Source organism: Truncatella angustata, assembly GCF_020726525.1.
Source record: "Truncatella angustata strain MPI-SDFR-AT-0073 chromosome Unknown BKA67scaffold_4, whole genome shotgun sequence".
Lineage (NCBI taxonomy): Eukaryota > Fungi > Ascomycota > Sordariomycetes > Amphisphaeriales > Sporocadaceae > Truncatella > Truncatella angustata.
Window position 1 is genome coordinate 3,837,325 of NW_025763384.1, and position 13,334 is coordinate 3,850,658.

At 46.6% G+C, this 13,334-nt stretch overlaps 3 protein-coding genes across 3 annotated transcripts; 2 read left to right on the forward strand and 1 right to left on the reverse strand.

Moving 5' to 3' along the window:
• The first annotated feature begins 52 nt into the window (after positions 1-52).
• BKA67DRAFT_566563 (major facilitator superfamily domain-containing protein) lies at positions 53-2,665 on the forward strand. Its single transcript, XM_046102899.1, has one exon. It carries the CDS (start codon positions 203-205, stop codon positions 2,216-2,218), a length of 2,016 nt encoding a protein of 671 aa, XP_045959164.1. The 5' UTR covers positions 53-202; the 3' UTR covers positions 2,219-2,665.
• A 2,121-nt stretch (positions 2,666-4,786) lies between these two features.
• BKA67DRAFT_605684 (uncharacterized protein) lies at positions 4,787-6,646 on the forward strand. The gene is made up of 2 exons (XM_046105361.1): positions 4,787-6,406; positions 6,475-6,646. The coding sequence occupies exon 1, from the start codon at positions 4,921-4,923 to the stop codon at positions 6,283-6,285; it is 1,365 nt and encodes a 454-aa protein (XP_045959165.1). The 5' UTR covers positions 4,787-4,920; the 3' UTR covers positions 6,286-6,406; positions 6,475-6,646.
• Positions 6,647-10,326: 3,680 nt separating this feature from the next.
• BKA67DRAFT_517703 (uncharacterized protein) lies at positions 10,327-12,713 on the reverse strand (the record flags this gene model as incomplete). The annotated part of the gene is made up of 2 exons (XM_046097931.1): positions 10,327-12,029; positions 12,083-12,713. 2 exons carry the CDS (start codon positions 12,711-12,713, stop codon positions 10,327-10,329), a joined length of 2,334 nt encoding a protein of 777 aa, XP_045959166.1.
• Between the last annotated feature and the right edge of the window lie 621 nt (positions 12,714-13,334).

Sequence of the window (13,334 nt, forward strand, 5' to 3'; positions counted from 1 at the left end):
CGCTAGGTGTATAGAGGGTTTCCTGGGCAGTACATATTCTGCAAGTCCCCGTATCAATATATAGTATTTGAACGAAAATTCCAAAGTGTATTCGCCCCTTACCTAGATCATCCGCCAAAGTCCCGTCCTATTCACACAACACACATGCCGCCACAAAACCCTTGTTGTTCCGTGTCATTGAAGAACCTGGGCAACCGCGACCATGAACGAAAACTCACAAACTGAGAAAGATCAGTCATCCACTGAACACAGTCATCGCCCATTGAAGCCGGCCAACGAAACCGTCGGCGCTCGTAACGAGAGGTTTGACAAAGATGCCATCGCAAGCGGAAAGCGCGAGCTGAAAGAGGACGATTGCGAGGATGAACTAGCTTTTGCTTATCCAAAATGGAAGAAATGGTGGATATTAACAGTAATCTTCCTCGTTCAAACATCCATGAACTTCAATACTTCCCTCTACTCCAACGGACTTGGTGGCATTTCGGAGCATTTCAATGTTAGCGAGCAAGCTGCGCGTGTGGGCGCTGCCATCTTCCTCGTTGCCTACGCCTTCGGCTGTGAGCTGTGGGCTCCATGGTCTGAGGAGTTCGGACGGAAACCAGTCCTGCAAGCATCTCTGTTCCTCGTCAACATATGGTGCCTTCCCGTGGCTCTGGCTCCAAACTTTGGATGTCTACTTGTTGGCCGTGCGCTAGGCGGCCTGTCATCCGCTGGCGGCAGTGTTACCTTGGGCATGATAGCTGATATGTTTGACTCGGATCACCAACAGTACGCTGTGGCCTACATTGTGTTCTCTTCCGTCGGCGGTTCAATTCTTGGGCCCATTATTGGCGGTTTCGTTGAGCAATATCTCGCCTGGCAATGGACTATTTGGATCCAGCTCATCTTTGGTGGTTTTGTGCAGATCCTCCATCTCCTGACGGTCCCCGAAACCCGAACGACAATCATGATTGACAAGATCGCCCGGCAGCGCAGGAAGGATGGCGTCGCTGATGTATATGGTCCTAACGAAATCGAATCATTTTGGGATCGCTTCACACTCAAGGAACTCATGTACACATGGCTTCGACCATTCCGTATGTTTTTGACAGAGCCTATCGTTCTCACCTTGTCGCTTCTCTCTGGCTTCGCGGATGCATTGATCTTTATGCAGATTCAGTCGTTTGCACTGGTCTACAAGCAGTGGGGCTTCAATGCCTACCAAATTGGTCTAGCATTTATTCCTATCGGTCTTGGTTATGTGATTGCATGGCTGTCTTTCATCCCTGCAATCAAACGCAACAAGGCAGCTCGCGCGCGAAATCCCGCGGACGAACATGCCCAGTATGAGGATCGCCTGTGGTGGCTTTTGTGGACCGCGCCGTGCCTGCCCATCGGCCTGATCATCTTCGCTTGGACGAGTTCTGGACCTCCTCTTCACTGGATCGGAACAATGTTTGGAACCGCCATCATTGGTATCGCTAACTATTCGATCTACATGGCTACGATCGATTATATGATATGTGCTTACGGGCCCTATTCAGCGTCTGCCACTGGAGGTAATGGATGGTCTCGAGATTTCTTGGCTGGTGTACTTACCGTCCCTGCTACTCCGTTCTACACCAATATCGGCGCCGAGAAGGGAATGAACCTTCAGTATGGTTCGACAATCCTATTCTGTATCTCATTCCTCCTGGTCACAGCAGTTTATGTAATTTACTGGAAGGGTCCTGTACTTCGCAAGAGGTCGCCCTTCGCACAGACTCTCGCCTCGGGTGCCTCGGAACAAGGCGGCCGACGCCTCAGTATGGTCCGCACACGATCCAACGCCGAGCAGCCCGGCCATGCTAGCAAGCCAGGTATTTCAGAGCGCGGTCGTGACACTGAACACAGCCAGACCACCAGCCGGAATGTCAGCCCCAACAATAACGGTACGAAGTCGCATCCCGTTACTCCTGGTACTGCCACTCCCACAAGTGACTCGACAGGCCACCCAAAGCGTCCAGGTGCGCTTGGCAGTGGCGATCGTTTCGGGCCCAGCTCACGGAGAAGTTCGTACTATGCGAGCAAACATGCCGCCAGCAGGAACGCCAGCCGTAACGCCAGTCGAAACAACAGCGCTGCTAATAGTAGGAGGAATAGTCTTGAGGTTGCTGACTTGGAGCCTGTAGTAGGGCATGGTCATCCTCTCCGTGACCGAGGAGTACACCTTACAACGATTCCATCCGTACAGCCTTAGTAATATGTTAAAACGATAAGAGAAATTAAAATTTCTTTATTTTAAACTCAAAATTTATGTTTTAATTCAAGTTTTAATGTAGTTGTTTATTATTTACAATAGTTTTATAATCAATACGTATGTTACGAACGAAGGTCAGGAACCAAGCCTGAAGTGGAGAAAGGAAGCATGGGGCAGCCAGTCACCCTTGCTAAGATTCTATTAGACAAAGACAGCACAGGACTTTGGGTCACGTGACTTAGGAGCGACACAGGGACGGCGCTTCATGCGACTCTAGGAGCGATGAAGGCGCCGCGCTCCAAGCGCTCCAGGAGCGACAGGAGCATCGCGCTCCCAGCGCTCCAAGGAATATCAGTGAAGGAATGGATGGATATAATAATGATGGATTTCCTACTCTACATAGACAGTCATTACTTCAGTGATCAATCTAAGCATCTATCTTACCCATAGGTGAAGCTCACGCTTTGACGACTACACTTGTGAATCTCTTTGCTCAGTATACTCTGAAGGTCTATCTCTATAGTCTTCTCTTTGCGGCTAGCATATCTTGTTAGCATAAAACCCCTTGCATTATATTATTTGTGGTTGTGCAACCCGATAGTATAATCGTCACAACGTAAAGGTTAAGTTTAATATATCAAACAAAAACATAAATTTACTTGAATAAATAAAAAATTATAAGTATATAAATTAAAATAATTCTTTTATTAAGTTATAAAATTATTAATAATATAATCAGTTCAGGTTATATTAATAATGTATATTAATTATAAAAGGAAAATTATAAAGATAAACTTTTAAAATACATTAAATAAACGAGATTTATAAATATAATTATATAATAACATGAATGACTATAAATGGCCATAGTGTATAAGGAACGCTCCGTACACTAAGGCGACGAGCTCTTGAATCACTTGACTTAAGAGGTAATAATCACGTGACTTAGCCAGTGGGTATATGTCCACTTTCTATACACCGATATTCTCTTTTGTAGATTTAGACTTTTATATACTACTTAACAGTACTTGTACTATCATTTCACGCTTAGAGCGTTACAGTTACGATCCCACGCTTATGCGAGTACCATATTTACTATCCTATGCTCGAGTAGATTTAGGCTCCTCCTTTTAGTGTGTCATTTCAAACCTTCACTATAACAGTATTCTATATCAACTGTAGAAACTGTCATAATTATGGCTAGTGGAACAGCCATCTAAGCCTGTGCACATTTTGTCCCTGGGGAATTGTTACTGTGCTTACAAGACGTGCAATTTCGGAAAGCAGCCATCTGGTCCGTGTAGCAATTTGTCTTGCGGGGCAGTCGTGACGGCATTTAAGTTTGTAAAAGTTATTAGTTTGCCTGAGAAACATTCTGTCCAGCGCTGTGGTCTTTTTGCCTGCAAGGCATTTGGTTTCCTTGGATGTGCTATAGTAGTAGCCATTTCCCAGCCTCCTTCTCCGGGGACAAGCCACTTACCCACAGGGATTGTTAATGTTGCTAACGACATTAGAATGTTTACATCATTCCACCGCAATAATGCAGATGCTTGCAGCTGAGAAGGGGGAGAGGAGACCGGATTGATGACGGGCAGAGCTTGGGAAGGGTACTCCGGCTTCACAAAATGTTTGTGTCTGCTTCGCTACACGAGAAATGGGTATAAATTCAGCTCGAGCCTCTCGTCCTCCAACTTAACAACCTCGTTGCTACCATCAAATCTCATCATCATTTCTTGCACACTCATAAGACCTCTCCACTTCAGGAAATTCTAAGCCTCACCACGAAAGCAATCATTAGAGCCGACAAGATGAGCAATCGTATCATCAAAAACGACGAATTGGACGCGCTTGTCAAGAAAGGCGAAGACAGTCAGAAGGCCCGCGAGGCTGCCATGGAGAAGCGTCGCAAGGAAGAGGAGTTGAGGCAGAAGGAGAATATGAAGAAGATGTCACAAGATGGCGGGACTGTCTCCCAGCAAAATCGTCGCAAGGGTGTCTGAGAACCCCTGAACTGACAGAGGTATATTGCAACTACCTAATCTACCGGCCTCACTAATCGGGAATGAGGAACCCAACTGAATCATCATGCTCACAGTGGGCCGTGTGGAGGAAACAAGTCTTCTTTTATTGGTTTCTTGGGTTGGCTTTTTCTATGTTTGCCGATAGCAAGTGAGATTGGTCGCGAATGGTTGACGACTATGTTGTCACTCGTTTAAAATCCGTACTGATATTTGCACAATCACACTCATTCAGAATAAGTGAACACAAATACAAACAAGCTTGTTTAGCCATACTTCCCCAGCTCAGACAGATTTGGATTAACAGATACGGGTTCCATTGTGTTGCTATTCAGGATTTGATGAGGAAGCCCTTCTCTTTCCAGAAACGCCTTAATGCTTGTTATGACGTGATGCATGAAACCTCAAGGCATCGCTGAATTATTTGTGCATCATCTTCGTAAAAAACGCCAGTGGACCTAATATATTCGTGTTAGCTTGATCATAGTTAGATGTGTGTATTTATTGGTGTGTGCAAGGGGCTGGGTCCTTTGCCCTGCCGCTTAAAGGTCCCCGTTGCCCCACGACCAACCCCATCGTTCTCTTTCTCTTCTAATTACTTTTTCTCATTCTCATCATCTTCTGCCCACCAATTTCCACTCCCATCTTCGCGTCCTATCTTTTTAGTTTTTTTTCCCCCACAAGATGACATCCTTCGACTTCATCGCCCAGAAAGACGCCCAGGAAGCGCAAATGGCATTCATACGCAGAGTCATTGATGCGAAAAACGATATTGTAACCTTTGTTGATAACTGTCTGGCATGGAACCAGGCCGGAAGGTTCCTCGATTACTTCAAAGGCTCATTCAATCTCAGCATCGCCGTTGAAAATGTCGAGACCAGCGAACGTGTTCTTATTCGCTTTCCATTCCCAGGGAAGATATACGGGCCGTGGCGAGACAAGAAAGTTAAGGACGAGGTCATGGTCATAGACTACCTCTACGAACATACGAGCATCCCCGTTCCACGTGTGTATCACTGGGGTCTCACTGAAGAGAGTCCGCAGCAGCTGGGACCTTTCATAATCGAGGGTTTTATGGAAGGGGAAAATCTCGGTGATATTCTGAAAACCCCCACCGAGAACGAGGCGGATCCTGCCATTCTGAATCCAAATATTGACGAGGCAACGCTCAGCATTGTTTACGAACAGATCGCTGGCTTCATACTAGAGATTTCGTGCTTGACATTCCCGCACATTGGTACAATCTCCAAAGACACCATATCTGGCGAGTGGACTGTTACTGGACCCCCACTAACCTACGACATGAATGAAGTTGTCACCTTTGCTGGCTTTCCCGCCGACCACTTCACGACCATGGTTCCATTCAGTCGTGCTAGTGATTACTTTACAGCGCGCGCGCAATGCCTACAGACGAACTTGGACACACAGCGCAATATAGCGTTCGAAGCTAAAGACACCATCTGGAACCGGTACGTTGCGCGTCACTGCTTCGCCAAGCTAATTCCTTCGCACGGAATCATCGACGATTCCGGGCCATTCCGGCTCTTCTGTGACGATCTGCGGCCTTCGAATATGCTTGTTGACCCTAAGACGATGCGCATAACCGCTGTGCTCGACTTCGAGTTTACGAATGTCATGCCGGCTCAATTTGCCTATGATCTACCGTGGTGGCTAATACTTGGGCAGCCGGGCATCTTAGTAAGCGAGGGAAAACAGAAATTCCTGGAGGTCTTCGAGCCGCGGAAGGAGCAGTTCATCCGCGCAATGGAGAAAGTCGAGGCCAAATCACCCCTCCCAGCTAGAGAACTACGCCTCTCGGCTCGAATGCGGGACTCGTGGGTCAGCGAGCGTTTCTGGTTCAATCTTGCATCGCGCAGCAGCTTCGACGTCGACGAAATCTACTGGGAGACTCTACATAAGGATGGCTTAGGCGAGGCGATGTTAGACACGACGATACTTGCTAGGAAGGATAAATTCCTGGAACGGAAGAAGGCTCAGTTCGATGCGTATTTGGCAGAAAAGCAGCATGACCCGCGCTTTGATCATTAGCCTTTTGATCATGGAGACGGGGAAGAAGATCAGGAGTGCTACCGAAAGCAAGTGGAGGACATTGGCAGAGACTTCGCATAATCGCAAAATCTCCAGCATAGACTGGAAAAGCTCTTGCTTAGTAAGTCCTCGTCCGTCCTAATCCCAAGATCAATCCACTCCATTCTGCTGACAATTTGCCTGAACTAGGCGCCCTTCCTGTGACCTGTTTCACGAAACAAACAGCTTGTGTTCATCAACTCACCCCTCAGGCAGTACTGGGTGTTTCGAACGACCAATTGCACAGCTGGAAGAAACACTGGCGGCTGGCATAGTTGGTCACTGATAGATCACAAGGGGTTAGTGATGCAGGAATTATCAGTGGGGGAATGAATGGATATGTATTTATTTATTACTCTACATAGACAGTAATTACCCTAGTAATGGATCTAAGCATCTATCTAAGCATAGGTGAAGCCTATCAAGCTATTCTTGCGAATTCAGTTTCCGCCACTTCAGCTCAGTACAACTAGCATTGATAGTCTTCGTAGAGCTAGCATAACGTGTTAGCATAAGCCCTGGCAACAGTCCTGTATACGATCCGGGTTTGTCTAGCTCCGATACTATATTCATCACACTAGGTCAGTCCAGCCATCGATGTTGGCGTTGGGTGACGCGACATTTAGCTCTTGAAAGAGGTCCCGAAAGCCGTGGGAGATGAGCCGCTGGAGATGCGCCATTATTTGGTCTTTTTGGTACCAAATTTGCACCCTTGTTGCCCTCGTCGGATCTAGGTCCGTGCTTGGTGGACCTCCTCTGGTAAGGGTATCCCCCACTCAAGATAAACCGGGGGCGCATACACAAGTCGACGCTAGTGCGGTCTACCCCGAATAGCCCCCCTGATCTGCATAGGAATTCCCCATAAAGAAGCATAACTTTTGGAAATTTATGTTTATATCAATAAAATACTTATAAATAAACTGTTACACTTGTAATAATAAAGAAATGTTAAACTTATATATCGATATTATTTTAGTAGCTAGTAAGCTTAACACGCTCTTTTTCAAGTCTTTCTTATGTTAAAAAAAGAATTCTAATGGAATTAGAGAACACGCAAGCTTGATGACAAGTGGGAAATAGTGACGGCTCCTTTCGGCGAGATCGATTGGACAGGTGACCTAAGAAAATCCATTCACCGATTTACCATCCGATAACAGCTTCGGAATTATCGTTGCAGATGAGATAAAGTTCATTACCAAAGAACCATACCTGCTCGAAGGGTCACATTGGATGTGATCGTTGAGTCGGCTTCGAGTAAGGACAACTGGAAATGCATCACCGTCGGAAAACAGAGAAAGACAAAGCCAAAAGGCGATGTAGTGCGTTATGTCTAACCTATAAGACCAAAGGCTATGGATGTTTCAGATGATCTTTATGACAGAGTTGGGATAGACGTTTTGACCGCTTCCCATTTCAATAGTGAAGTGGATAGGATCCAGCTTATCGAATGATTCGCAAACGTTTGCACATGTTCAGGATTATTGTAATTTAAATTTAAGCAAGCTGCAGCTGTATAGAGATGACGGAAATCGTATATTGTTTTTTTCGAGTTTTATGTCCATGAAGCTTAACGATGTTGATTGGTCTTGGCAGAGTCTTGTAGCTCACTGACCATTAAATTGAACAATAATGAGAATAGCAATAAAGTGTAAAGCCCGTAGGCCAAAAAGCATAATTGCAAGAAACGAATCTGAAATTTGTTTCAACAGTCTATGATATGGACTTAGCTTCTCCATTCTATCTTGGTGAAGAGCTAATACCGTGGAGTGCGAAACCTAGGAATTAATAGTCTAGTTCGCCATCACGATCGATGTACTAACGCCGGTATAACACTTGCAAATAGTCGTGCAACCTCATTAACGTAAATATTGCAGAAGAATATGTTCTTTCCATTCATGATGTTGATGGACTACAAAGATGGCTCCTCGTAATGTTGATGAGAACAATAATCACATTCCAAAGGATAAAACGCTAGTCTACTCAAAGCATGTCATCAGCATAGATCAAGTAGCATACCACAAGGGATGCAAAAAAGGAAAGCAAGACTGTATTCCAGTATGTGTCTACCGTCCACTGTCCCTTCCAATCGATGCGAAAATCTTTGACTGATGAGTTGATGCTCTCGGCACTCCAGTAGTTCTGGTCCCTGGGGAAGACGACAGTGCTGCCGGTTCCGCACACGGCAAAGGCTACCATATTTCTATGTTGGAGACGTCATTCGGTTGGCTGCCTTGAGCGGTGACAGTGCACATGCGACGGCCGTTGATGTCCGGAACGGTCGCGCCAGCAGCTGTGCTAGGGTCAGAGAGGCGGGACAGGACTGATAGTGTGGTAAAAAATAAAATCGTGGTAGGCGACGCGGAGCTGAGAGGTGATGGATAAAATACAGGAGAGGCAGAGGAATCGTTTCTGCGGGCGATGAAGCAGCTGCGTTGAGACAACTGATGCGGCTCTACTAAACATTCGAGGGAGAGATATTGTCGCAACATTGTAGTTTGAGCTCTAGCCGAGCCTACCCCGGGCCCACACGATTGCTCTTTGGCAATCTCAGTAGAATAGGCAATTGTACAGGGGATTTATACATACATCCCACCGGAGTGAATTTAACCATATTATCACCTACTAACTATTGTAGGCTACTCTAGTAGCTCTCTAGTAAATATTAGTTTAGGGTAGACAGTACAAAACACCCTAAATTCCCTAAATTCCTTGGCATATCGTATAAAACTACTAATGATAGTAACTTTTAAGGCTATTCGAAAACGATAAACTATTATGAAAGAAAGAGAGAGAGGGGAAAGAAAGGAAGAAAGAAAGAAAGTGGCTCGGGCGAAAGGAAGCCACGAATCACCTATCGCGAACTTTTATACCGCTTAAGAGTGGCGATTATAGAAAAGTAAGAGTTTAAGAATCCAAGACGCACGACTCCACTACGACCTAGATACGCAAGTTATTATATGATTAAAGAAACATAGGGTTCGGATTACAGTCTAGTATAAATTTGGTTTGTAATTTGGACACAGAAATCTAGTAGTGCGTAACGTAATACTAAATATATCGTTAGGTGGGTTTTCAACGGTGAATTTTTCCATTTAAGCCTTATAATCCACCTTATCTCCACCCTGGCGAATGAAGACGCTATAAATCAGTCAACTTGTGTTATTAGATTTGCGCTACGCTTAAATTGCAATTCTTCGAGCACGAGAATGCGAAGTAACACATGTCTAAGCCTTATTATCCACTTCAAATGCCCGCGATGGGTATAAAAAGAGACCTATCCTTGGACTATGTAATGTAGACTCATTTCAGATAGACAGCCCAATATTGAACCACGAATCGCAAGGCACTTCAGGTAATGGGCGGGCACGGGAGACTTCTCGGTGATGCCAAACTATGATTCCCAATCTTGGGCATATACATTTGTGATACAAAGGCCGAGGAGCAGCTCTGACTTATTTCCTTATGCGATCCAAGCAAACCCGCATGAAACCATCGATGGCATAGATGTCACGATTGGTGGAGTCGCGGCAAGTATGCTCCGGAGCTCCCAAACATTTATACTCAGTATATAGAGCACACTACGCGCCCTCTCTTTTGTAGATCAATCAGATCAAGACAAAGACTCTGCCTATGCTCTTACAAGCGTCTTATTGTGACAGATACTTACCACTACAGTATAAATTAAAGCAGTGCGTAAGATTCAAAACGTAAAAAGCGAAAAGCGCAGGCTAAAAGAAAGTTAGGTGTACGATTCTGAATCCGTTTGGTTTTCGCCAAGTGACCCTTTGGGCTTGGAACGGAGGGTTGCAAGGACTCTTTTTTTGAGTAATAATTATCCAATTATGGAATCCGCTTACTTTGAGATAAAGTCCTATGCGCGCGCTAGATTAGTACTCAGGTGGGTGACCACTGGGGAATCCCCGGTGTTGTATGTTGCTGCATTTTTAGGTGATTTAGTCTACACTAGACTAGTATGACTTCTAGACGAGCTTGATACAGCTATTACATGATCCTTCTCTTCTTGCCTGATTGTTGACTGCCACTCCTCATCAAAGCCACCGAACCTATCTGCCGCTTCCCCAGGCCGCTATACGAGCTGTCAATGCCAGCGTCATGGAGATCATCGTCGTGTAAGTCCAACGCGTAGGGACTCTTCATCTCCAACACGTGCGGCCTCGGTGAAGCAACGTGAGGATTATAGAAAAATGTGCTCATCACAGGCGTGGGTGAGACTACACTTCCGAAAAAGGATCCAGCATCTTCTGTGCCTGCATGTCGGATCCAATACGCCTGATCACCGCACTCTCTTGGGGTAGCGAGTTCAGAAACCGAGTTCAGATCGTTTTCTTTGTCCGCCAGTATACCAGCCCCAGGGATCATGGATATCAGCGACTCGCGAGAACTTCGGCGACTAGCCATGTACTCCTGAAGGTCAAAACAAGGTCTGCAGATAGGGTATGCAGGCCATCGGTCTGCTTCTTCCCGGTATTGCGGTAGCTGTGGGCGTGTCTGTTCTCCACATCGCTCTTGGATGTCATCAAAGATGTCAAAAACGGGCGTGAAGAAAGTCAGCCTGGGACCGGGCCCGAAATACTTATTACGCCCCCAGAGTTGCCCGATCAATGCATTTGTCTCACAATCAACCACGGCAGCCCCACTGTCACCTGGGACGCCCATACCACCACGGATCCAAGACTCTTCGCTCTCATTCTCGAACTGCTCTTCAATAAACCACTCCCGAGTTGCCTTCCCTGTACCGTTCTTTCGGCCGTCGAGATATGCTGGAATCTCGCATACTTGACCATGCTTGAAACCAGACGTCCGACCGGTAGAGCAAACTTCGACACCGGGTACAACACTGCTCGATTTAGTAATGGGCACATCTCTCTGAGGAGTTGCCGTGCTGGGAAATTTTCGAAGCATGTTGGCCTGTCGACTTTTTGACGATATCAAAGACCAATCAGTCACAACGAGCGGCGGCTCTTTCTCGCAATCTTCCCAATAGGGATCATGAGTGATGCGTGTTGTCTTCAAGTCATACCCCGAAGTCGCTGTCAGGGTACCCAACCGGACATCAATTTCTGCGCTGTCCAAGGCGTCATGATTCTCGCTAGAACATCGGTCACGATCTTCAGGCGAGGGATGCTCGACGTTCACAGGATCGCCATTTAGATCAGCTTCTACGAATGGATGAAAATTGGCGAGCCAGAATGCTGCATCCCCAATCTTGAGGCACGGCCCCAACGTAGCGGTGGTATCACCATCTGGTAGAACCATGCCTATGCTGTCTCCCATCTGAGGACTGACATAACAAAACGGGTTTCGTGGGATGCAAATATCGTCTGGCATGTCTTTGCTGAGACCCCTAGCCCAAGTAAGACGTTCGACGTCACCAACGGAGAACACGAAATTGATATTACCCCTGTATGCATCAGGTAGTAGGTCGCGCACATGACCTGCAATCATAATCTTGCGGGCTTTCGACATAGGTGTAGCCGTCATTATGCAGATCCTTCGCGCGTCTCGTTTCTTTCCGCGTATAACGCTTATCACGTGGCCAGGGCCGCACCATTTTGGCATCAATTCGACGAGAAAGGGCAATACCCCATGTTCCCAAACGACGGGAAAACTGACTGATTCAATTACCTTGGGGGTCCAACTTCTCATCATCATACTAGGACTCTCGATAGATCTCGGCGTTACAGCTGTAGCGCTATTAACATACTACCGACAAGAGTATATAGCAGCAACCACTTACCTGCTTGTCTCTTGGACTTCTTGTCAATCACACTCCGCAGCTGCTCCCGACACTTTTTCTTGGAAGTCGCGATCGTCATATCCATCCTAAGTCTCATCTCCTCCTTGCGTAATTGAGGCAAACATGGGATTTTTGTGCTGGCTGGGTAATTCGGTTGATCTGAAGACGAAGACCTCTTCATCGCCGATGTGTTGAGCAAGTCACTGGAACGACGAACTTGTTGATCGATTTTCAGAACACTACTCTTATGAGACCATCTCAAATGGACATCAACCAGTGAGGCATCCTCGAATGATGATTCTGTACACCCAAGAACAGGGCAAACCAACAAATGCTCAGCTTTCACGTGCCAATTGAGCTCTTCCTTCGTTGCAAAGCCACCGCTTTCACATGGCCCATTGACTCCCCAAAGACAAACATGAGAAATCAACGTGCTAGGGTCTGCGACAATACTGTCGCGTCTGCGGGGTGTAATTTCGCCACCTCGAATAGTACCTTCTGATGCCTCCGTGGGCGACTGCGGAGTGCCGACCAGATGCCGCAAGGGACTTGGACCGCGTGACCAATGCGACGGGCCCGAAAGATACTCTGGCTTCTGTATTTGCTGATGTTGCTGCTGTGCAAATTCCATATGTATAGATGACAGTGTGGATCTTGCAGACGATCTACGCGACGTAGCCGACGAGTGTGACGATATACTCGGCGGCGCCACCATGCTTGGCCCGTACATGAATGGATAGCGGGACGATTCGAGGATTGGAAACTTTTCCATCCCGCACTGTTGCATGGCAAAGGGGCCAAAGGATCCATCAAAAGAATCCTGTCTATGGACTAGCGGAGCGCAAGCCGTCGACACGGCGTCAAGATCCTGGAAATGATGTTGTGCTGCATTGAATTCGAGATCAGAGCTTGCAATGGAAAAGAACGGATCTGTTCCCTGGTATTGGTACGTCGGCGCATTTGCAAATTTAATTACAGGATGCACTGACTGGTATGCTGGAGCTGGTCTTGGTTCTGGTTCTGGCAAGGTACCGTTGGCGGCAGCGGCCCGTGGCCTGGCTTTTTGGGACGGGACCATGTCGCCGGATTTTGGTAATACGAGAACTGACTTAAAGCTGACCTAATCTTGAATCACCAGATGGGTAACTGCAATTGAGTTCAAGTTAGATTGTGAGTCAATTGAACCTATAATGAAAAAAGTGCGGGTCGCCTTGTATACTGGGAGCGGACATCGCCGAGGCCTCCAGGCAGA

Bases quoted from the DNA above. Each gene is read 5' to 3' on its own strand.
- BKA67DRAFT_605684 (XM_046105361.1), top strand. From the start codon at position 4,921: ATGACATCCTTCGACTTCATCGCCCAGAAAGACGCCCAGGAAGCGCAA.
- BKA67DRAFT_566563 (XM_046102899.1), top strand. From the start codon at position 203: ATGAACGAAAACTCACAAACTGAGAAAGATCAGTCATCCACTGAACAC.